The 26,484-nt window shown below is 33.2% G+C and overlaps 1 protein-coding gene across 10 annotated transcripts in view; it reads right to left on the bottom strand.

Moving 5' to 3' along the window:
• OSBPL6 (oxysterol binding protein like 6) overlaps positions 1 to 26,484 on the bottom strand; it is a 249,239-nt gene that overhangs the window by 46,642 nt on the left and 176,113 nt on the right. For 4 of the 10 annotated variants that reach the window (XM_031960403.1, XM_031960401.1, XM_031960399.1 and 1 more), the window contains 7 exons: positions 26,251 to 26,421; positions 22,071 to 22,203; positions 16,046 to 16,149; positions 15,406 to 15,498; positions 10,317 to 10,391; positions 6,454 to 6,619; positions 566 to 699 (listed from right to left, as the gene is read on the bottom strand). In XM_031960403.1, coding sequence (XP_031816263.1) covers positions 566 to 699; positions 6,454 to 6,619; positions 10,317 to 10,391; positions 15,406 to 15,498; positions 16,046 to 16,149; positions 22,071 to 22,203; positions 26,251 to 26,421 — 876 coding nt within the window. The remainder of the gene's footprint in view (positions 1 to 565; positions 700 to 6,453; positions 6,620 to 10,316; positions 10,392 to 15,405; positions 15,499 to 16,045; positions 16,150 to 22,070; positions 22,204 to 26,250; positions 26,422 to 26,484) is intronic. The other 6 variants (XM_031960407.1, XM_031960405.1, XM_031960406.1 and 3 more) reach the window with 3 other exon arrangements.

Here is a 26,484-nt window from a genome sequence, read left to right on the forward strand (position 1 = left end):
AGTTGACTCAAGAGGTAAGGGATGTTTTTCGAGATAGAAAGAAATTCTAAGAGAACAATTACAACTGATTGATCAAACAGAAAGAAAGAAAAGAATGATAGTTATTTCATTATTTTTCAATGCATTAAAAATATATTAGCTGGAATAGGGGAAGAATCTATAAATGAACATTGCATTCAACAGTGCTAATTGTACATGTTGAAATGGACAGATATATGTATGACTTACTTAGACTTTCATATATCACATTAAAAGTAGGGACTACTTTACATGATCTTAAGAAGATAGGCAGGTAGTAGGGTTGAAAAGGTCAAAGAATCAGAGTACACTACCAAGTAAAGTTTTATTTTTATGAAAACCTAAGAGCTTGCTTTAAAACTACTTGGAGAATGATCATCCTTCTTTGGCCATGGTAGCAGAATGGCAGATGAAAACACATTATCACTGAATCACTTGATGACCACACCTATGATCTATAGCCTCTTTAGTAGGAATATTTCTGCCCCCTGCCCCTCTTCACTTAGGGGCAATGTGACATGCATTCAAAAACAAAGCCAAAGCTTACCTGAGAAAGTGATTGTCTGAGTCTTGCCATCTGTGTGCTGTGCCCTTGATTGTGATCTTGTTCAGAAACTATCTGCTTTAGCTTTTCTTTCTCTATAGCTATGCTGTTAAAAGCAGACTTCAAAAGGGAATGCACTGAAAGGAAGGAAAGGAAAAAAAAATACTCTGTTTTCAGAAAGTCCAGAAAATATACATATATTTTAGCAGTAGCGACACATAACACATTAGGACATCTGTGTGTTCTGTTGCTGTGGAGAATACAGTAATTCATAATTGCATCAAAGATTACCTGGAAACAAGATATTTCTTTTCTAGTTACTAGGAACCTTTCCCATTTCTTTTGACCAATTAATACAATCTAAATCTAATTAAATTTCATCCACAAAAGTGAATATGTCAGAACATCTATATTTGGAAAGAAAAAAAAGGGTTAATTAGAGAGAAAAATTTTAAAGTCTAAAGGGCTGAGAAATAATGCAGTGATTAACATTTAATACTTAAGAAATTATTTGGGAGTGAGAAAGTAGAAATAAAGCTTTAACTACACTAGCTATAAATTGTTATATGGATTTTATCATTAACTGTTGCCCAAAGTCAGTGCATTAATTAATCAATAACCATTAAGTGCCTACTATGTGCCAAGCACTGTGCTAAGCATTGGAGACACAATGAAAGGCACAAAAGTCCCTTCTTTCAAGGAACTCAGTCTAATGGAGGAGACAACATGAAATTATATACAAAAACTACATAGAGAGAACAAATGGGAGATAATCAATATAAGGGAGATAATCAATATAAGGGAGATATTAGCATTGACTAAGTGTTTTTGTATTGGAGAAGGCTTCTTAGGGAAAGACAGGATTTTAGCTGGGATGTGAAGGAAGTCAGGAGGCTGAGATAAAGAGAGTGGTCCAGGAATGGGGAAGAGACAGTGTGGAGGTGGAAGGTCTTATATGAGAACCAGCAAGGAAACCAATGTCACTGAATTTCAAAGGGTGGAGGGAACAGAGTCAAGATGGGGCAAAGGAGGAGGAATTAAGATATAAGAAGAATGGAAACATAGAGGAGGATGATTTGTGAAAGGTTTTTAATGTCAAACACAAGATTTTACATTTGATTTTGGAGGGAAGAATCTCTAGTACTTTGTTTTGGAATAAAGAAGGATATGGTGAACCAGTTGAGTTGTGCAGTGGATACAGCAACTGCCCTGGAGTCAGAAGGAGTTGAGTTCAAATTTAGCCTCAGACACTTAATTTACTAGCTGTATAACTCTGGGCATTTTACTTAACTCCAATTGCTTTGAGAAAATTTTACCAGAAACAAACCAAAAAACAATTCAAACATGTGGGAGCTATAATTAGAATTGTCAAGATTCATCAGCAGCTACAATTAAAAAAATGAAAGTCCTGGAATATTATAAATCAACAATCAAAAGAACTAGGCCTGCAGCCAAAAATGTCATATCCAGCAAAACTAAGCATAATGTTGAACAAAAATAAATAAATAAATAAAATGGACTTTTAATGAATCCACAAATTTTCAGGATCCCGTCTCAACCAAACCTAAACTTAATTGAAATTTTAACATATAAGAGTCGACTAATTTCAAAGGCCTCAACAAGGACATATTGTTTTATACGTAGAAATCTAAACTATATGTATCAGATTGACATCAGTAATTGGGTATATTCAAAAGAAAGCCTGGGGCAGAGATAAGTATGATTTGACTCTAATAAGCAAAACTGTCTAAGAAAAAGTAAAAATAATAATTATGCTACACAAATGAGGTGCAGAGGAAGAAGTAACACAGACATTAGTTGGAGGAGGAGGGCTAGTAGTTCTAAAAACCTACTCATATCAGGAATGGGATAAATAGGGAACAACACACACACACACACACACACACACACACGTTTTATATTCATACACCTCCAAAATCTATAAAGGATAGGGGGAGAGAATAGGATAAAGTAGGGTATAGAAAGTATAGATTTAAAGTAGTGGGACAAGGTGTGTAAAGTAATGGGAAAAGGATAAAAAGAGGTAGGAAAGGGTAGTATAGAAAAAGGTGGGGTACAGAAGGGTGTTTAGATTAATGGGAGCAGGATAAAGTATGTAGATTAATGGGAATGGGATAAAGAGGAAGGCAAAAGAGGGTGGGGAAAGGTAAGGAATTAGGAATTTATGGGTGGGGGGGAAGTTAAGTAATAGCAAGGCAAATTAAAGAGTAGAACTAAAATAGAAGAGTTAGCAGGAATACAAAATAAGAGATATTAACAAACACAATAATAAGGATCAGAAATAGAATTTATTAGGAAAAAATTAATAGGGTTATTAGACAAAAACAGACAAAAAACAAAGATTCACTCAAGAGAAAAACTACATTATATATCAGCCATATTAACACTTTAGATACATGTCTACAGGTGTATATATTTCTTTGTATGTATGCATGTAGATATATGTATATATAAATATATCTGAGCTTAACTGTAGCTTGCTTGGGGGAAGTGAGGAGAATGAAAGGAAAAAAAGAATAAAATAAAAAGTGTACAGCAGAGAACAAAAGGATCACCTATAAGAAAGCAAAGAAAAGATGGACACTCATGAATATGTCTTCTATTATTAAACATGCTTTCTTTAAATGGAAATTTATTGTTATATAGATTAAATTTCCCCTAATGTTCTACTGGCAATATAACAATGTTCTGTTGTGTTTTTAAAATTTTCCCTTTTTTAATATTTCTTTTTCTGATTTTTTCCTTATTTAGTATTTAGTTTTAAATAACACCCCAAAAAAGGAATCATCATGCTTTCGAATGAGGAAAAATTTGCAGTAGTTCTATTTCAGGCTGGAGAACAAATCAACCTCTGCCTTAAATAACTGTTCTAGATCACAAAGGAGTTTGATGGAGTGCTTATTTTAAATCAAAACTAAGTTAAAAAAAATTTAAGGAATAGTAAAATCTGTGCATTTCATTGATTGTTGAGGATTTCTGTTCCTTATGAAATCTTATTCAGATTCAGAAAGTATCCATTAATATCAACAAAACAGCATGTTGATTTAATTTGCTTGAGAATTTTCTCAAATATTTATTTTTAAAAATAATCCTTAAGCAATTTGCTCATTAAAAAAGGTGTTCTTGATTTTAATAACTGTTGTGTGTTGTCAAAATGAAGTATAAAAACAAAAAAATGCCAGTTAAAAAAATTGCAATAGCACTATCTCATCTCCATCCAGGCACTGATATTTTGCATCTGTTCAGTGGTCCTAGTCCAATGGTGATAAATCTCAGATTAAAAAATAAAGAGTTGAAGGCCCTGATCCAAGAAGTAACATTAAAAGCCGAATTCCCCCTGCCCTCTATTTATTTTTTAAGTGCTTATATCTAAACAATTCACCTAGCCATCATGAGAATGTCTTACTTTCCAGGAAAGAGGATTTGTAGCTTTGTGCTTGTGCCCTCAAAAGAAAAAGTGTCATTTCAATAAAACCTTTGGAATTCTCTTAAAGCTGGGATTTATGAAGAGGGTCAGGATTTCAAAGAACTAGTCAAAATTTACTCAGGTAATCATTTGTCATTTTCCCTTTAGATGTTGCTAAGATTCATCAACATGTAACCTCTCAAAGCTATGTTGCCAGGTATACCTGACCTTCAAAAGGCAAAAGACATAATGGTTTGGGCAGGGAATCCATGGTACCACCATGAGGGAAAATAATAACACAGCTGTGAGGGAGCAACATATTTAAGCCTCCAAAAGAAAAGTTATTGAGACCATGCTAAGAAAAAGTGTCTGGTTGGATGCTTTAACCACAGGACAAAGGTTGACAAGTTGTGAAGAAGGCAAATTTGCTCCCATTTCTGTGTTTTCTGAAAAGAATTTTCCTCTACTGCTCACACTCCACACTTAGCCTTCTGATCTTGCTTGTCTGTCCAGGATCTGAATCTTTGGCATTATACCTAAGCCTATCTCACCCAACAGTTCCTCACGCTTCCAAAATGTATCAATTACCAATCCAGCCTGAAAATAAGGAAAATGAAAAGAAGTGATCTGAAAAGTTAATTTACAATTGGATGTTACTGATACTATCTTAATGCTATTCCTCTAAGGAATATATTTTTAAAGTAGGATAACTGGATGCCAGCAGTATCTCCCAAGGAATGAAAATCTCTAATGATTTATTTGTGTAATAGAAATATTATGAAACTACAGATGTGTGAGATTTTGGATATCTTCCAGATAACCCCTAATCATTCTAAAGATGTTACTCTTTATTTACAGACTTATAAAATTCTAGATCCAGCACCTAAAAGAGGATTTTGCACTTGATAGGAATTTACTGGAAATGAGATGATATTTGTAAAATGATTATCATAGTGTCTGGCATATGGTAGGCACTTAATAAATGTTAGTTACCTTCTCTTACCACTTTTTAAGTACTTGTTGAATTTAAGGGGATCTAGAAGGAACCTTAGTTTTGTAGATGAATTGTATTAGTTTATTAATTAATAAACTAAAATTATATTGATACTATAAAATATCATATTGAATGTTAATTATATTAACTATTCAGTCATGTCCAACTTTTCATGACCCTGTTTGGGGATTTCTTGACAGAAATACTAGAGTGCTTTTTTCTCTAGATCATTTTACACATGAGGAAACTGAGGCAAACAGGGTTAAGTGACTTTTCCAGGTTCACATGGCTAATATGTGTCTTAGACAAGATTGGAACTCAGATCTTGACTCTAAGCCCAGCAACCTATCTACTATGATCCAGCTACCTTGTATATTAATTAGTACCTAATAAATAGCAACAGAGAATCATAGACTAGGATCTAAAAAAGAAAATGTCTTACAAGTTAACTTGAACAATCCCTTTAATATATAGAAGAGAAAACTGAGATCAAGAAAACTGAAATTAACTCTTCTAGTTGTTACAGATTCTAAGAAGCAGAAGATGAATCTGAACTCAGATCTTGTGACTCCCAAACCCATGAAGGAAAGACACTGAGATAAGTCAGACATTGATTTTAAGGTAACTAATGGACTTCCCATATTGACACTTGGTTCAATCAAAACTGAAACCGTGACATTCATATTTCTGTTTTTTCCCCTTGAGTCCCTAACCAGATTTTAATGTTTTGGATAGAGATCTAAACCATATAATCAAGGGCATTTTTGGTATAAAGATGACCGAGACAAAACAAATATTGTGTTTTTCTACTCTGTGTGAAAAATGTTCTCAACTAATGTAAGAAAATACATTTTCAATACAACATGACTTCATTAAATATATTGCATTTTAGTAGAATATCAATTGAATGAAATGTACTGTATACACTATGGGCACATATATGTGACTACACATATATGTGGTTTCTGAAATATCCCATAAGGGAAAAACATAAAAATAAAATGTCATTTTGTAATATAGCTAATTAACATAGCCAGCATTCCTGCCCAAGATTAAAAGAGAAAATGGCAGATTTAATGGCTGAAACGGGGCCTTTTAGTGTCAGAAATATGAATTGCCTTTGTCATTTGTGTTCCTAATATGTGTGCCTCCATATTAGTATTCTCTTTGTATATGTGCCTCTTTTTGCTAGTGCTTCCCAGTGTAATTATACAAGAGTATGGCCAAAGTTTATGGACATTTTCCAGTATTACCGTTCATGTTATATACCATTCCTGTAAATAGCTTTGCTTTGAAAAACAAGAGTAGACAGTAAAGGAGAGATGGAGAAAAAGAGAGAAAAAGAAAAGAAAAGAGAGAATCAGAGACAGACACATAGAGAGGCAGAGAGACAGAAAATGAGAATAAACGGCCAGCTCTAACCAAGGAAGGATGATTTTGGGGAAGGTATATTATAAATCTACAAGTTACCTTTCTGAGCAATGAGACAAAATTCTTCTTGAAGCTTTGTGTAATCTGTGGAAGTTTCCAGGGGGTCAGTCAGGTGACTTGGGGGAGTTTGAAATTCAATATCTGCACAAAGGTTGGGGTTGGAGGAATGCAACCGAACAGGTGACATTGTTGCACTGAAAGGAACCTGCACAGAGAATCCAAAAATTAGGAAAGCCGAGGATCTTCTTCTGACAGGTATCAGATTGGACGCTTTTGTGCTCTACATAAAATACAAGAATTTTTTTGTGGATGGCAAACTGAGGACAATTGTACTTTTCAATTTTAAGGGTCATGCTACTTTCATGGATTGTGTTTCCTCTACACTTCAGCATTTTAAAAACGATTACACTAAAAATGAAGAGTGACTGCTGGTTGATTGCTAAGGAGAGGAATATGAGCACTGATTATCATTCACAGCACAATGCATGGAATCAAGTCAAGGGTATTTGGCCAAAAGCTGAGAAAAGGAAATATGACACGTCAGACCTTTACTTCTAAAATCTGAATTAACAATCACAATATCAAGTTTTATATATGTATGTTTCTCTTTAGAGCCCATATGTCAAAGTAGACATGTAGACCCAGGAACATAGCAATCATCGTAGCACTTGCCTTATAAAGTAAGACACCAAGAAAAAACAAATACTATGGTTGTCCATTGTGTGTGACCAATATCCCAAACTAATATAATACAACTACAAGGAAATATATATATTTCAAACACAAGATGACTTCATCAACTATATTACACACAAATAGAATGAAATGTACCACATTTAGTCATACATACTGTAGCCACACATATATGACTACACATACATATAGTTTCACATCGTAACAAATTTTCCCTAGGGACTAGTAGTGCTTACATAAACAGATTGCCTCCTTGAGTTTACTGGCTATCGAGCTGACAAAAAATATATTTCTCCTTCCTTTTAAGAGACCTCTTCTTATCACTATAGATGTCAATATTGCTGACTAAAGAGAAGTTTCCTCATACTTCCTAAAAATAAATTAAAACCTTTTGGAAGGTTGAATCACATATTTCTCTTTACACCACATTATCCATCAATTTCTGCCTAACTCTCACTGGGCAAAAGTCTCCAAGAGCTGAATTATTATCTTTTCCCTCGTGCTGAATTTCTTTAAATATTAAAGGGAAGATGACTCACAAAGGACTTCCATCAATAGCTGCCAACACTAACTTCTATTTTCTCTCTATTTACATTTCCATTTAGAATCTAAAAGAAGTTTCTCTGTTCCCAATTTTCAACCAGCTTTTCAAAAGGGATGTTAAATGTTGTCCTAATGATATTTCTTGTTATTCATCTTTCATTCTAAAAGAGGACCAGTGACTTCATAGATGATGTAATGACTTGCATGTGAATATTACTGGGGAGAGTAGATTTTGCACTTCTGATTTCCTTGGTTTAGGACATTTCCCATGAGGAAATTCCCTCTCCTGATGCTGATTTCCAATTCACCTGCAATTTACAGTCTAATAGAATTGCCTGGGGGTACTTAGTGGATAAGTGACTTCCTCTTATCACATGGATAGTGTTAGAAATGGGGCTTAAATCAGGGCTTGTACAATGCTAAGACCAGCATTTCCTACACCATAACACTTCTTATCTTCATTATATAAAAATATAATTTCTTCATTAACAAGTTAGGTAATTTTTCAACATTATTTTCTGATCTCTTAGAAGTTCATAATGCACAGACGTGTAATAAACAGAGAACATGTGTTTCAAAAGGACATAAAACTGAAGTTTGTATTTTACACAAAATATGCTTTCCTCTCTGTATAATTATTTGAATTTTTTTATTTTATTAATGTAAAGTTAATGATGTAAATTTTAAGTAATATATTAATATGGAATACATTTTAATTTAAGATTATTTACATTTACTTCTGTATTTGTTAAAGTAAAATTTATATGCTTTATTTATCATCTATCTTCCCTCTTTAAAAGCTTTTAGTGAATATATAACACTGAATCACAGAACTAGAAGGCACTTCAGTCATTATATAGTCCATCCTATGTCTGGTGCTGGGACAAATAGTTATCAAAAGGTCACCAACATTTGGCTGAAAGCAGGGCCTTCTACCTTAGGAGGCAAGCAGCTCATTCCATTTTTGGACAGCTCTAATTGCAAGAAAGCTTTCTCCTAATGTCAAGTTCAAATAGACATCTTTCTAACCTCTACCCCTTTTCTTATTTCTCCTTGGGTCAGAAAGTACAAGACAATCCTTCTTAAACAAGAAAAATTTTCAAGTACTAGAATAGAATTACAAATAGTTGTTTATAGTCAATTCAACTGAAAACGCAGATATAATACAGAAGCCCATTACTCAATAGTTTAACTAACTAATCTCCCTCCTATTAATATTCAGGCCTTTTTTTTTTATTAATGCCAAAAGTTTTCTGTGCCAAAAAAAAATTTCGTAGGACTATCAACTGTTCTATCAAATAATTGTGCTAAGATGACCAAAAGTCACAAATAAGGGAATTGACCTCTAAAATGTTATTTAATATAATAATAATAATAAATTCAATTCACAAACTTAGTACTCTATATAAATTTGGAAAATGGAAGATTTCTGCTCTCAAGGTGAAAGAAATATTCTGTTTTATATTTCATACCTTACACTGCTTTTGTATTAGTTAAACTATTCAATTTATCTTCACAATACTCCCACACATCTTACATCTTAGTTCATTGTCCTAAAAACTCTACATCTATTTTAAATTCCAGTTTAGCAAGCTTCTCTCTTTCAATATATTTACAGCTCTTTTGTCTTGGACTTTCTGGGCCTCATTTTAACATCTCTCCTTTAAAAAAAAATATAATTTATTTTTGCTATTTATCCTTTTCATATTTTATCTCCTAATGTGGCATCTCAATTTTTTTCACATAAAATGTTTTTTTTCCCTTTTGGAAATCATCTATCTATGAAAGAACTCAAAGGCAGAAGACACTGAAAAGAAAAGCACAAGATTTGGACACTGAGAACCGAAATTTAGACACAGGCTTTTCAATCTTCTATTTGTATCAAATCCTATAGCATCTTTTTTTTTTTTTTTTTTTTTTTAATTTAATAGCCTTTTATTTATAGGATATATGCATGGGTAACTTTACAGCATTAACAATTGCTAAGCCTCTTGTTCCAATTTTTCACCTCTTACCCCTCAACCCCTCCCCCAGATGGCAGGATGACCAGTCCTATAACCTCTTGATCCTAGTTTCCTCATCTTTAAAACAAAGCTACTGGAGTAAGCAATCTTTAAAAAACCTTATATTTCCAAATCTATGATGTGAATTCTTTTGTCCAACTTAGATATTTCCATCCGAATTCATCTTCTATTATCCTCTATCCTCTTCACAGATGTTTCTAATAATCATAACAATTAAAGTAAACCAACAAAAAGCAAAAAATTAATAAGATAGAACCTAACCATGGTGACATGGTTTTTCTTAGTAAATGAGTTTATATAGAAAAGATTTTGAAAACAATGTTAGAGAAAACAAAAATGTAATTTGAGGAAATGCCACTGGAGAAGGGTTGACATTCAAGTCTGATTCCCTCCCCCCCCAGATCTAGAAGTGGGATAAAAGCATGCTCCATTACATACATACACATACATGTGTGACTCTTGCCATACAAGAGGACAGACAGAGGAATTATGCCATAATTATGCTGAAGAAAAAGAATGAGTTATGGCTAACTCCATCACATAAAGGTGGAAAGGGCAACTCTGGGGTATTACAATTTTACACTTTGTTTATACAATTTCCCATCCTTATAAAACTATCCCTTGATTTTTAAATCCACTCACTGTTGTAGCCACTGCCGCTGCTAGCCTCTGTCGGCGCCGTGTGGTGCTGAATTGGCCCTTCGGAGGTGGCCCTTCCTGACAGTGAATGGAAGAAGAGAAGGGAGGAGATAACAAGGAATGGGAAAGGAGATAATGGGATATGGGAGGATGAAAGATGATCAGACAAGGGAGAGGGAGAGTCTTTATACTGAATTTTACTTTCACCAAACTTTAACATTAAGAAGAACTTGATAGCATTCATGCTGGTGAGGATAACTTTCTTATTCTCACTGCAAGATGCCTAAACCGTCTCAAGTTTGTTTGCTGAATAAACCCCTTCTCCCACCCTAGGATTTGAAGCATTATGAACTGATATGTAAACTTTGAGATTAAACAAAAAAAAAAAATAAATTTGAATGTTATTTTCATTCCTTAATGTGATGTTGCATGAAGTTAGAAAGTAAAAAGATGCTATGAAGCACTTGAAGTTTCAATGGAATTGATTTTAAAATCATACAACCTTAGAAAGCCTTAGCAACTGATGATCAACTATCATGAATGGTGTCCTAAGAACCTAAAGGAACTTAGAAAATTGGGAATAGGGAGATAAGAAGGACTTGTCAGAAAAGATTCTTGTTCTCTTTCCAAACCACCTAAAAATATCCAGCACTTTAAAAAGCATTTTTCTGCAGTAGTAGTAGTAGATTTTCTAGGGAGAATAGGACAGATCCTGCAATATAATAAAGTTTTCAGGTGCCCTAACGATACAGAAAGTTCCACAATCTTAACTAGGAGAAAAACTGATTCATTCAAAGATCTTTCAAAGTACAAAGTCACATCATGAACTCTCTTCCATGTCAAGAATTCATGCTTGAATTTCATAATATGTTGAATCCTGAAAGATTCACTTGTAGGGTAATTAACCATTCCTTGTTCGCTTTATTTTTTGACCAGAAATTGGACCCCTCCCCCCAATTATCTATAGCTTTTCCCAGTAATGAGATTTAATCTCATCCTCAATTTAAATAGCCTCACTTTTTGGAATGACCTGACAGATTGTCTTCCCTGGTTTTTAACAGGAAAAAAAAAAAATCAGGCTAATATTATTTTTTATCTTTTGTGAATCTAGAACAAACAAGTTACTATAGAAAAAAAGCAGTCATATTCATATATATATATATATATATAAAGAATTTCAGCCCAATTTGAACCAAATTTAATTTTAACTTAAATTCTTTTGCCCCCTTTAAGTATTCCTTTTTCTTTCCCTTTCTCAAAGATTTTCTTCTTGGGCAGTTAGGTGGTGCAGTGGATAGAGCACCAGGCCTGAAGTCAGAAGGACCCAAGTTCAAATCTGATCTCAGACATTTAACACTTCTTAGCTATGTGATCCTGGGCAAGTCACTTAACCCCAATTGCCTCAGCCAAAAAAAATTTTTTTTCCCCTGTGTATATGTATATATACACACATTCACATACACATATGTATATACCATTGCACATATGAATATATGCATATGTACATACACAGATACATATACACAAAATAATTTATTCTCCATATAAACTTCTTTGATCAAGATTTCCCTCATATTTAAGGTATCAAAAAGGAGCAAAGAACTTATTCTGACAATATAATTTAAGTACCTGTAAGACACAGAAGAACTACAAATGAATCTCTCACATCCAATCATCCACCTTCTATTGCTTATGGCCTGCTTCCATTATAACAGCATCACTTTCCCTGTTGCTAACCATATCCAGGTGTCTCGCATTCAATACAGGCTGCTAAAGTGTCAAACATTATCAATTCTTATCTCACACTGGAGCTTTCTTCCAGGTCCTATATTTCTCTGAACTACTTAAAACATTACAAATTGCAATCATAAGACAGTTTTGAGGTTTCATTAAAACAAGAAGTCAACTGTGGGAGACAGGAAATATTTTTTCAAAAAGAACACTCCCACGGGACTTCCTAGGACAAATTCTGCTTTCCACTGACTCATGCAAACTCAGAATCGTACAGAGCCAGACTCCAAATGGATTCCTGAAGCAATGTGTACATTCACATATATAACTTAACCAAAGAAGCCCCCTGCATTAAAGTAATTGGCACAATTTGGCCTATTCAGAAAAAGAGCACAATCACCTAAATCACCCCCACATAACTTACATTCAAGTCCATATTGGTCCAAGTCTATTAAATTGAAATATAATGACACGCTTCGTTAATTCACTCAAAATAGTTCCTGCCACAGCTGTGCTAAATGTATTCCATTGTAAATAAAGAACCTGTATATCCAGACGACCCTCAAAAAAAATAACAAACAATAGCAGGAGATGGAGGCTGTGATGTGAACTACAGAATTATCTCAAATTGATGGATTTATGGAATAACATTAACAATGGGATCTTGGAAAGTAAAGGTCAGAATTTTAAGGATAAGACAGGGGAAACGTAATAGAAAAATTTCTCAGTCCTTTACTGATTTTTACAACAGTTAGTTAATAGTGCATGATTTAATATCAACCTTAAAAATACTCCCTAAAATAGAAGAAACAGAATAGTGAAAAATAAATGTATGTTTTTCTAGCATACCCCAAACTTAAATTTCTGGAAATTCATATCTTGAGAAACAAAAAATCTTGGTTCAACTTTGTCACTTCATTTCCTTAATTCCATTCTTCTCTTCCCATTCCCCAGCACATCTCTTCCACATTTTGTACAAACTTATATGGGCAAGAAGACTAGATCTTGAGGATTCTACAGACTTGTTGGTCTGTTGCTACCAATGATAAGCACCAAATTTACCAGGTTTTATCAGTGAGAGCAGAATGACAGATAATTGGCTGGATATTGCCTAAATCTCCCCTTTTAATTCCAGTTGAAGAGTAAAATAAAGCTCTCATATTTAAACCTACATTATTACTCCAACCTCTCCTCTCCTTAAGCCCCCAAACCTCTTCAGTTATTGGTATAAAATACTTCCACCTTGCCCCTCTCATTAAGATAGTTGGGTGTGAATGAAGAAATTATCTTTTTAAAAATTATTCCTTCTGAACCCCCAATAAATCCAAATAATTTAACTACTCTTCTTCATTTTAAACACAACCTGTGACTAAGAGTGAGATATGACTAACAAGAGAAGGATAAAACTAGGTACCTGTAATTCATTTTTATTAACAAAATCCATGAATTATAAAAGGAATGCTAAGGGCCCTTTCAGCACAGAAAGCAGGCTGATTATATAGGGCTGTCAATTGAAAATCAGCTCCATTCAGCAACTGATGTGTAAATAAGGCAGCTTGAAAAGATAAGTTTGAGTTTTTTAAAATTTATATTAATTTAGCATATTCTTTTTTTTAAAATGTTGATTTCATGAAATGTAGCTGCTTTCAATGTTAAGCAGTAGGTACATCTATGATTGTTTTTATTTGGTTTTTGTTTTAAATCACAAACTGATTCAAAAATTCACAGGAAATCAAACTGCCAGATCTTACATAATTTTATTATGAAATTATTTGAAAGATTTTAAATTTTTATGGTATAAATTTTATCAATAAAAAAAATCACATAAAAACTATACAACAAAGAGAAACAGATGAACTTTTCTGACAAGAAAATGTGGCTCTTTAGTACTTCAAAAGACTTATTTTCTATAAATCATTTTAGTAAGCAAGCAAAAGAATGTTAGTTATAAAATCAGGATGAGAACAAAACATTAGAGAAGGATGGTTTTGTTATTTGCAAGACACAACAATTCTGAAAAGGAAAATTTTGATTTTTTATTTTTACATTAATAATAAAAAGAAAAGCTAAATGACAAGCTCAGTCATTCTTATAGAATAGTGCTGAACAATGAATGTGCTGATACAAAGCAGGTTGGTTGATGAGTAAATGACTCTGCATTTACCTATAATATAGAATGATTTATGGAATAAATCCCTTATGATTTAGAATGCTGTAGGGATCCATTCCAAAATCAGCTTCACTCAGCCAATGATCTGTAAATAAGGCAACTTGGAAAGACAAGTTATGGGTTTTTAAAAATGTATATTGATTTGGAATTTGCTTCTTTTGTTTAATGTTGATTCTTTCTATTTATCTATAAATAAGTACTCAACATTTCTATTTAATAACAGACAACAATAATTCAAGAGCTTTTTACTTAAAAAAATGAAAAACTACAGTTTTATGTTTTAGTTTTATTAAGGTTTATAAGAGCTTAGGAATAAATGTCCAAGTTCAATTTATTTTTTGCTTAGCAAAATTTTGAAGGTCTAAAAGGCCATTATGAGAGGAAAGAAAAGTCCATACTAACTACAGATTAAACAAATGCAATCACTTTTTATAAATAAATGTTTAAAAAAAATTTTTTTGATCAGATTACAGATATTAAAGTTAACTAAGTTCACAAAAACTTCTTGGAATATAAGAGAAATGACTCAAGTATTATTGGAAAATATGTTCATAACAGAATGGCACCTTTTATGAGATTCTGCCGTTTCTGAAAGTCAAGGGAAAATTATTCCATGGAAAAAAATTCAGTATATTGTATGCTCAATATGAATTCACAATAGATACATCAACATTAAGTTTCCTTTATTATATTACCATAATAACATTTGAGGTTTATATAGAATTATCAAAATGACCATATATAGCCAAAAAAAAAAAAAAAAATACAACCAAAAAACAAAAACCTGTGATCCTAATGCATGAAGGAGAAAAAGGAGTAATGAATTATAGGACAGTCAAGGACCTAGAGGACTGGAAGGAAAAGGAAAAGCTCAAAATGGAAGTGGTTATTAAAGAAAAAGTCAAATAATAAACCATTATAGGGCAGCCAAAATTTTTAAAAAGTTTGGATTTCTACTTTTTGGGATTATATCCTTTAAAATTTAGAACCTTAAATACAACTGTATGTGAGATTCCTTTTTTTTTTTTTAATTGACATGTTTTGGGATACTTTCTACTAGATTATATAACTGGTTGTTCTATAGCATTGCATATAAATTAAGAGGCTATCTCACTAGGCTACGAACAGTGGCTGATATGTTAAATTGATATCATTAAAGAGAAAGAAGGAAAAAAAATATGAATTTGGTACCTGAAGTTGTATTTTTGCATCTTTGCTGACGCTTTTTGTTCTCCATCGTCTTGTGACCCGCTTGTCTTTCTTTGAAATATCTACACAGTTAGCCTACATTACACAAATAGTTAAAAGCAACATAGTGCTATTAAGTTCACACAGATGACACAGGTATAGATAGACAAAGAGAGCACAGTAAGTTAGTAAAGAATCATTGTGTTAGATGCCCATACAAAAAACAACAAGGAGAGAATACCAAGTTTGGTACCCACTGGACAGAAATCATAGAGCCAAAAATTTAAGAGCAAATATTTGCTACTAGGCAAATTGAATACAGTATTTAAAATGGAAAGATAATAATTCTCTTTCTGCATAAAAATGTTGTTACTTTTGAGACTGCAAATTATATTTCCCCTATCAATCACTGCTAACATAACATAGCAAAGATAATACTTTTTTCTAGATAACTTCAGCCAGTAATAGACTATCTCAACATTTAGTTTCATAGTCTAATTATCATTAAATCATATTAAGATCTAGGGAGGTTCAAAGATTCCAGATATCAAATTACTTCATTTTATAATTGTCTTCATATATCATTTACCTATTCAGGAAAAGACCATTGAAGTAATATAAGAAATATTTATAATGCACTTACCTGCATATCAGTGAAGTTTGGTGCTGACTGAGTTCTTTGCAGTATTTCTAAATTCTGAAGTAGTTTGCTAAGTTCCACAAGGTTTGATTGGCAGTGTGCAAGATCTAATAAAAACCAGAAATTAAGATTGTATTAGCATTGGAGGGGTGAGAGGATACACAAGGTTTGGAGAGGGAAATCACACCAATAGAAATGCTAAACAGCAGCATCTGAAGGCAAATTCAAGTGATGCAGAAACAGAAAGCTCTAACAAAGCTGCAAGAATAATAGAAATATATATCACTGCAAATCATTCCACAATTAAAATCAAACATGGATTATATGAGAAATAAGTTTTGATTTCTTTTGTTTTTCCACTATCTCCTTCCCTGTGCCACTCTAAGAAAGTTATTTCTTATAAAAAAGAATTAAAGGAGGCAAAAAAACTCATTTCCTTAAAAATAACCAACATATTTTTTAAAATCTCATTATATGCAGTGTTCTATACTCATGCTTCCACATTTCTGCAAAGAAGTATGAGGAGCTGTCTTCTATTTCTTCTTAGGGAACAAACTTGACTATTTAAACTTCACAGCATTCAATGTGGATTGCTTTTGTTGTTTATGTAGCACTTTAGTGAATGAGACAATATTCTGGCAGAAAATGATTTTGGTAAAATAAATCAAACTGAGTAATCCATTATCTTCATTCCCCAGTAAATCTTCATACGACTATCACTGATGCTGCTGTTGTGACTACTGGATCTCTCCACAATATTTTTCATACCTTTGATCCTCAATAACAGCCCTACCAACTATGGTTCACAAAGCATGAGAATCTACACACATGTGGATGAAATAAAAGGCAGACTCATAAAAGAACTAGAATGAAAAAGGTTAACACAATGTTATTCTGTCCAAGTTTTGGTCTTGAAGGAAGTAAGGGAGCAAATAAGCATTTATTAAGCACCTATTATAGGAGAAGCATTGTGCTAAGTGTTTTGAAAATATTATCTCATTCGATTCTTACAACAATCCTGGGGGGTTACATGCTATAAATGTCCTCACTGGCAAAGTGACTAGCCCAGGGTCACACAAGACCTTGGGCTAGTCCTGATTTGATCCATGTTACCAATAAGCAGTCAAAAAAGCATTTGAGTACTCTGTATGTCAGTATGATGATAAATACTTTGCAAATATCTTATTTTATCCTCATGATAATCTTATGAGATAGGTACTATGGTTATCTTCATTTAACAGTTGAGGAACTGTAACAAATAGACTACTCGCTCAGAATCAAAAAGTTTATTGGCGACTTCTTGCTTAAAAAAATTAAGATTATACAGATAGATAGATATATACATATATACATACATATCATCTGCATGTGTGTATGCACACTATGTAAAGCAGTACAGGATTATCCTGTGATTATTAATGATAACTCATTTAAAGGAGCAGTCTCAGGGAAAGCTTTATATCAATCATCTTTTTCTCTTTTCAAAATTAATTTTAATTTTAAGTGATTGAGCTTCCACTAAGTGTAAGGCAACTGTTACTGAAGAGAAATATAGTTAATTAAAAGGTTTTAAAATAGTGAAAATTAGTTATTGCAATGCTTTTACTGAGTTGGTTTTTGTTTCAGAGTACTTAGTTCATACTTCAGCTCTGCATCTTATTACTTTTATAAGCTTGAGTAGTTTACTCAAATCCTATAAGTTTATTTATTTTATTCAGCTGGTAAATATGAGGGAACTGGACTTAATGACCTCTAAAGTTCAGCTTTATGTCTATGATTTTCCTTAAAAATCACATTTCCTTAAAAAAAAAAAATCATATGATATAAAACATAAACTAATATAAACTTTACTGATCTTTAAACTTAATGATAAGATTTTTCAAATCTCATTTTTAAACAGATAGCTTAACAATTAACTCAGTTGAGCAACTATGCTCAAAAGTTATCAAACTGTGAATACCCTTTGATCCAGCAGTGTTACTACTGGGCTTATATACCAAAGAGATCTTAAAGAAGGGAAAGGGACCTGTATGTGCAAGAATGTTTGTGGCAGTCCTGTTTGTAGAGGCTAGAAACTGGAAAATGAATGGATACCCATCAATTGGAGAATGGTTGAATAAATTGTGGTTTATGAATATTATGGAATATTATTATTCTGTAAGAAATGACCAGCAGGATGATTTCAGAAAGGCCTGGAGAGATTTACATGAACTGATGCTGAGTGAAATGAGCAGGACCAGGAGATCACTATATACTTCAACAACAATACTAGATGATGATCAATTCTGATGGACCTGGCCATCCTCAGCAATGAGATCAACCAAATCAATTCCAATGGAGCAGTAATGAACTGAATCAGCTACACCCAGCAAAAGAACTCTGGGAGATGACTATGAACCACTACATAGAATTCCTAATCCCTCTATTTTTGTCCACCTGCATTTTTGATTTCTTTCACAGGCTAATTGTACACTATTTCAAAGTCTGATTCTTTTTCTACAGCAAAATAAATGTTTGGACATGTATACATATATTGTATTTAACTTATACGTTAACATATTTAACATGCATTGGTCAACCTGCCATCTGGGAGAGAAGAAGGGGAAAAGTTGGAACAAAAGGTTTTGCAATTGTCAATGCTGAAAAAATACCCATGCATATATCTTGTAAATAAAAAGCTGTAATATAAAAATGAATAAATAAATAAATTAAAAAAAAAAACCAATTAACTCAGTCTTTTAGTCAATGCATTTTTTTCATTTCAAAAAGTCTTTTAAACATTTATTTTATGACAAGTCAAACTCTTCTGTTCATCAACAGATCAGTTGTGTTCAGAACTGTGCTAAATATGGAAAACTAACTGATAAAATTTTTCCAGGAGTTTACAGGACTATTATAAGGTCTACCTAAGGGTCTTCCTCTGATAGAAAACACTAAGTGCCTAGCAAAGCTGAAGCTTGTCTTCAAATAAACTTATTTTCTCTAATTTACAGTATCTTCCCAATAATGTGAACTATAAGAATGAAGGCATAGAATAAAGAAATTGCTAAAGTATTGGAAATCCCATTATAGAAATTAACATTGAAGACATAAAGATGACTTCCAGGTGTTACTGTAACAAGAACAAAAAAATCAAATTACAATGGGTAAGGGAAAAAAATGTCTCTTTGGACACTGATAAGCATAGCAAAATGGAATATAAAGAATCTCTTATAAAATTTGCTCACACAATTAAATACAGTCTAGAATACAGAAAAATCTGCACTGACTTACTCCATTATTAAACATTTAGAACATGCCTTTAGGCCACTGACGTTTAACAGTAATTACTTTTCTGCATGCAAATTAATAACAGTCAACCAAAGAACAATAACAGTCAACCAAAGAACATGCCTGTAGAAAACACTGTTAACATGCAGACTATTTTGGTTTTTTACTGGCCAATTTGCCTAAATGATATACACACATACACTATTTAAACACTGAAAAACTAATTTCAAATTATCTACTGAATACCAAAGGCATCTATTTTCACATTAATCTAGAAAGCAAAAAACCTCCTCTTTAGAGGATTATATAATTTAAAAAAATCTATATCTAGATTTCTAAATCGGGTCTGGTTTAGCTTGCAGCATCTGTGGGAAAGCCCTAGCTACTTAATGAGAGAGAATTCAAAAGGAGACAAAGTTTTGAGTTCTATTTGCATCAGGACTTTTTTGATGCAGAAGATGCATTCCACTTTTAAGAAATTTTTAATCAGAAGTCACATTTAAGTGATGTTAGGTAAGTCTCTTTACCTTTTTGAGCCTGAAGTCTCCTCATTGGTCAAGTGAAGGATTAAATCAGAATCTCTATGGTCTAAACTAAAGTGCCATAATTCTACTCCTAATTCTATTTTATCTTTTAAAGAAACACATCAGAACCATGAAGCCCTTGTGGACAGAAACCCTACTTAATGGAGCTGAAAGACTAGGGTTTGAAACTACGCTCTAAAATTTACTTCTGATCAATTAACTTCTGAGCCTCAGTTACCCTGTCTGTAAGATGAAGATTCTACTACTTGTAACTTCAAGTTTATACGATTGCTACTTATTATTTGATCACCAAAATGTCTAGCATAGTGCTAGGTATATGAGCGGTATGCCACAAACATTTGGTACTCAATTTAGTGATTATTCTTTATTCACAAAGTAATGCCATCCTGACAGTACAGAAATGTAGGCTGTGACTGCCAAAACAATAAATAGGTTCTTTGAGAGGGTGGAGAGAGATTCATATTAGAACTTCTGTCCTAGAGAAAAGTACATAGGATTTAGCTCAAAAGAAATGAATGTCTGCCACAAATTTTTGTTTTGGAAAAAGTAACTTTTCTGCACTGCAATTCCTCATCTGTAAAAATGATACTTGCCAGTCAAGTTATAGTGTTGTTGGGTAGAGGAAATTAGAAAAGAAATATGAAAAAGGTCTGAAAAGCATAAAGCATTATTTAAATGTATAGCATTATTGTATGAAATATGGACATATTCAAAATCAATTCAGAGATGGGTTACTCTGACACAAATTCACAGTGCTTTTCACTTTTGCCAAATAAATTATGAGTAACAGAAATTTCTTGCAGAGGGATCCAATGAAAGGAAGAGATTGAAGACATCCCAAAGTGGAGTTCAAAGGAACCATAACTCCATGTCTAATGGATGAATTTCTTCTATAATATCTTTAATCTCTGCTTGAACAATTCCAGTGACCAGCAACTCACTTTATCTTCCTTTGACATAACTGCTTTTCAAAGATTAGGTAAGATGTGATCACCAGATTTAGAGCAACCTTCAGATCCCACAACTCATCATCTCATCCTAACATATTAGCAATTTCTCTCTGTTTCATATCAGCCACAAGTCAGATAAATATACCTTTCCTCCCCATTGATAAATGTATTAGTTTAGGGACATAGGTCAGAACCTTACAATGACACAAGAAACTTTCCTCAATTCATTAATCAATGGTCTTTAATTTTAAGTTATTTGGCTAGAGATAAAGGATGTGATAGTGATACTGCACTTAAGGCATGACTTAAAAAAGTACAAAAGACAATTTGGGAATAAAACTCTTCTTTGAAATTTAAAAGAATAAATGTAGAAACAGCTATTTAAACATCAAGAACACAGATGAGTGAGCTCATGTGTAGTTGCCTCATTCGTCTCAGGCAAACAAGAGGTGAAATTATCTACTCTGTGTGGAGAAGGTACGATTAGGGGCTTGACTATATTGGAATGGTGAAAGTTTGAAATAAAAGTTAGGATATGATGGAGAATAAACCAGAGATAAATTAAAGGATTGCTGGTATATACTGAGGGCCTGGATGAAATTAGCGTATAGCTTTATAATGTGTAAAATAGCATTAGTTTTGTGACTTTCTCTAGCAACGTCCTATATGCCAAATACAAAGCAGAGAAAGCAGATGGTGAATGTCATTTGGCATCCTCATTTGGTAATGGAAAAGGAGGAAAAGATGAATTCATGAGAAACTTGAGAGTGTCAGTGAAGACAAATTTGATAAGACTAATCATGAAGTTCAACCTATCTTTGGCTTCAAGTGCATCCAGATGGGCAAAAAAATGGAAAGGCTTAAGTGAAGGGAGGTCACAGGGCAAAAGCAGAGAAGGTGTAAAGGAACAAAAGAATTAACAATTATTCTCAGAGAGGAGGAATGATCAACTTGCAGATGAGATCTATTAAGTAAAGAGAAAGAACCAGTAAATATTCTGAGAGCAAGAATTGTTCCTTCTGCCAACTCCTTTGATGCCTTATCAGCAATGAATTCATGTTAAAATAAGAGAGGAATTAATTAGATAGGAGAAAGAGCACTGAATTTGGATTCAGATCCTCATTTTTATCATTTGTGGCCCATATGAACTTGGAAAAGTCATTTGACCCGTCTGTCTCAATTTCCTCATCTATAAAGTAAAACAAACAAACAAACAAAAGAAATCCCCAGTCCCCAAATTTCATTGCTTTTTCTATAACTGACCTTCTGCACATCTGTCCATTTCTTCAGAGTCCTGTAACCAAGCTGCTACTTTACTCTGACCAGTGGTGCAAGTTGCAGGAAGGCTATTACTGCACGGTATAGGAGACTGCCATGGGAAGCTGTTCTGTTGTACCTGATGTTCATGAAACAGACCACATTTAGGAACATTAGTATTGATAAGTAAATGAGAGAGGGTGCTGAAGAAGAGTTAGATATATTGAGCATATACACCAGAATCCATAAGTAACGGTATAGAAAAAGTCATTAAAATGCAAAACATTCTCCCCTTTGTGGTTACTTGCAAAGGTAAAATTCAGAATCACAGTACCCGCAAACTAAAAATTCAAGGTCTTTAAGGGTGCAACAGCAAGCGGTTTGGGAGTCCCACTATTTCTTTAAACTAGTTGACTGAATCATAGATATTGCAAGGTGCGGTGATAAGACTACAGGCCAGGGTCCTATGTTTAAATTCCAGCTCTCCCATTGAACACCCTGTGTGATCTGGGATTGTAGAACTCCTCTGGAAAACAGACTAGCTGATTTTTAAGATTCCTTTCAGGTTTAAAGTTCTCCAAAACCTTGAGCTAACTTGGTCACCATCAACATTTGCTAGGTTTCTAGTTATAACTGATAAATCATCTGGAGATGATGAAGCGTGAAAGTGGGGAGCAAAAGAGAGAGGAAAAAAAAGGAAGGGGGAGAAGAGAGAAAAAATTATAAAAAGAAAAAGAGATAGACAGAAAAAAAGGACAATGAGAGGTAGACAAAAATTAAGAGAAAGAAACACAACAGAGACAGGCAAACAGAAACAGAAAGAGAAGAAAGGTTGAAAGAGACAGAGGTAGAATGAGAAAGGCTAAGAGAGAGATGAGAGAGCTGAATGTTATGGAGATGTGTGTGTGGGGAGAGAGAGAGAGACAAAGAGTGAGAGAAACAGAGAGAGGAAGGGAGGGAAGGAGAGGGAGAGGAAGAAAGTATTTTATCTACAGGCAATCTCTGCATGGCTTATGATTTATGCACAGCAGAAGAAATATTTTAAGGGGTAGTCTTAGGAGACCAAACCACTATAAGCTACATCCAACACATCTTCCATTATCAGGATATTGCATGGAATAAATAATCTACACGAAACAGCTTTTTAAAAATAGGCGCTAAGACACACTGTGAAATAAAAGACTGAGCCATGTTTTCAAAAAAGCCAAAGCCATTTAAAATCCATCTTTGACTCTAATATTCAATTACAACAGATCACTCCTCTTTTAAATCATCATGAACTCAATGAAGTGCATGCTTAGCAAACTCAGGCTTATTTATTATCCACAGAGGGCCACAAACCAATTATCATTTCCAAGACTCATAATTTGATACTTAGGATGCAAGCAGGGTGATAAATAGCTCTTTTCCTTTTTTTATTACATTCTGATAAATGTAATGGAAATATTTCACTAAGCTAAAGCATAGAGGTATTTCACTGGAAACTAGAATAATAGGTCTCCTACAAAAGTCATATAGTTTTTCTATTTGAAGCTAAAAAAGTGGAATGAGAATGCTTTCATATCATTTTTCTCTTGAATTACCAGACCAGAAACAGTAGTAGTAATGAAAGTACCCTACTCTTAGTGCCATCCAATACAACGAGGCAGAAGTGAAAAAAAAAAAATCACTTATGGCACAAGTATTAATTTTTCATATTTAGAAAAATCTGTGATTGATTTATCTTACAGGAATTTGGGTTAAATCATGAAGTTTATTCCAATCTTCTGTCTAAATAAAAAGAGGATCACATTTCTTGTGATGAAGATCATTCAATTAAGATCTTTACTCTGACTTCTTAACATCCCTTTCATAGGATATTTTTCATCATAGTAACAGTTCATATTAAACTTGACCTAGGACACATATGCTTTAAAAGGGAATAACAAAAGAAGCCTGGCTGATAGCAATAATGAAGTTATAAAAAGTTTGAGATACTTTGGGGAATTTAATTTGAGATATAAAAAATAAGCAAAATTATTCAAGCCACAAATATGGCAATATATCTGACCTATAGAATAGATGGTTCTGTTATTTTCTAATAATGATAATGATGATGATGATAGCTATTGATATATAGCTATTTTACGATATTTTAGATATTTTACGATTTACATGCTATCTAAAAACTTTCAATAATCATGTAAAGGGGCTGAAAGGAGGTGAGTGATTTTGCCCAGAGTCACACAGCTAATTAATGGGAACTAGCTGCTAAAAGATCATTGGTAAACTTGGAGAATGATGTTTCAGCAAGACAGGTTAAAAATTAAAATAGAAAATTTTAAGAAATGAGTCAGATATTGCTTGTCTTCTTTTAAGAGGTGGAAGAAGGGAGAGAGAATATTTGGAACTCAAAATTTAAAAATAAGTTAAAAAATTAAAATTTTGAAATACAATTAAAATGATAAAATAAAATTATATTTAAAAATAAAAAAGATGTCTTTTAAAAAGCAATAAGTGAAAGGTGAGGAATTTGAGGCAACAAATGTGGATGACCCCACAGGTTTGACTGGTAGAGAGCAAAGGGTTTTTAAGGATAGAAAGGTCAAGACATGTCTGTGTTGGGGTAATATTTAGCAAACGGTTCTCTGAAAAAAAAAAAAAAACTTACCTATGATATACTTTTAAATATAAAATATTTGAATTATTAATAATTTCTCTATCACTTTCTTAAGGCTAATCAACAAAATAAGTCAAGGCTTGATTTGTAGCATTTGCTGATTTCTAAGGTTTATATATTCACACTGAAAATTAACAATTTGTTTTCAAGAGGCAGTTTTAACTGTCTCCAGTACATTCTTGAATTAGGAATGATATATTAGATTTAGATAGGTGAAAGAGAGAAAAAATATTTTTAAAAGAAAAAGAGAAGAGAATGGGAGAGATGGGAGACAGAGAGAAGATGGAGGGGAAAGGGAGAAAGAGGAAGAGTTAAAGGGAAAGAAGAAAGTGGAAAAGCAAAAAAAGAAGAGAAGCAGAGGCAAAGAAATATAGATATATATGAAAAGTAAAAGAAAGAGGGAAGCAGAGAGAAAGATAGAGTAAGGGGGATAATGGTTAAAAAGCAAGTTCCCAAGAGAGACAGAAAGACATGGGTACAAGAAAGTGTTGCCCTTGGCAAGAACAAGATCTATCACTCCTGCAGAGGAAAGAAGAGGAGATAATAGGTAAGAGCATGACAAATTTTGAAGTTCAGAGAAAAAAGAAAATGAAGCTCATGAGAAATAGCATTTATTTTCTCAGAAAAGCAGGAAGCCAGATTCTCTGCTGTGACAGAGGAAGAAGGAAGTATTGGTAAAGATTTGAAGAAACAAATTTGAACAGCTTCTATAGGGAATATAATTCAGTTAATCAATGAAAAATAAAACAGAGATAGCTTCTTTGAAGATTGCATTGAGATTATATCACATTTAGCAGTTGGCACTATTGGAGGACTTCCTTAAGCTGTGCCCAGAAACATGTAAGTCAGACAACAAACATTTATTAAGCAACCACTATGTGCCAGGTACTGAGTAGACCCCAGAATGGGAGAAAATGTTGCTGATGGTAGACTATTTAAATATTGTAACTGAAGCCTAATAAAAAAGTTCATGTTTTGAAATCTACATCCATAAATGAGGCTCTTTAGGTCAAATATTTGAGGTTTTAGATGGCTTTCCTAGATTTTTAATAAAACCATAAGTTTGTAGTTATCTCATTTTTTTTTTTAAAGTAAGTAGATGTTGATTTTCATTTTCATTTCATCCTATTATTGTGATTGATTTTGCTGGTTTGCTGATTTTGTATAATTTCTGCAGTCCTTGGCTGACCTAGATTTTAGATTAGGAAGGAGATTTTCATTATTCTACACTTCATGAACTGTCTCATTTTTATGTAAATATGTAGAAAAATAGAAAGAATGCTGGGAGTTAAGAGAACTGACTTAAAATTTTGTCTTCAACAATCTCAAATTATGTCACCTTGGGTAAAACACAATTTTTGAGTCTCGGTTTCTTTTATGTAAAGTGTAATTGATAATATATGCACTAAATACCTCAGAAGGCTCTCTGTAAACTACAAAGCACTACATATGTATATGGGCAATCATTACACTTTGTGTCATTTCTTAAGCAAATTTAAGACTGGATTTCCTAAAATTAAGGCTTACTTTTCCATCCATAACTGCAGCATTAGCAGCTGGTGAAGATTCTGCTGTGGAGGTTGAAGGAAATATGTGAAAGCTTGCATCCCTTGGTGACCTTACAATTTCATTCTGACGGTATAATCGGTGGTGGCGGAGTTTAGAGACCCAACCATCAAACCAGTCCTGGGATTTCACCTAAAACACAGTTGAGAAGAGAAAGCATTCATTGATCTATTATTCTCACTTAACCTGATGAAG

This window comes from Sarcophilus harrisii, chromosome 3 (assembly GCF_902635505.1).
Source record: "Sarcophilus harrisii chromosome 3, mSarHar1.11, whole genome shotgun sequence".
Taxonomy (NCBI): Eukaryota; Metazoa; Chordata; class Mammalia; order Dasyuromorphia; family Dasyuridae; genus Sarcophilus; species Sarcophilus harrisii.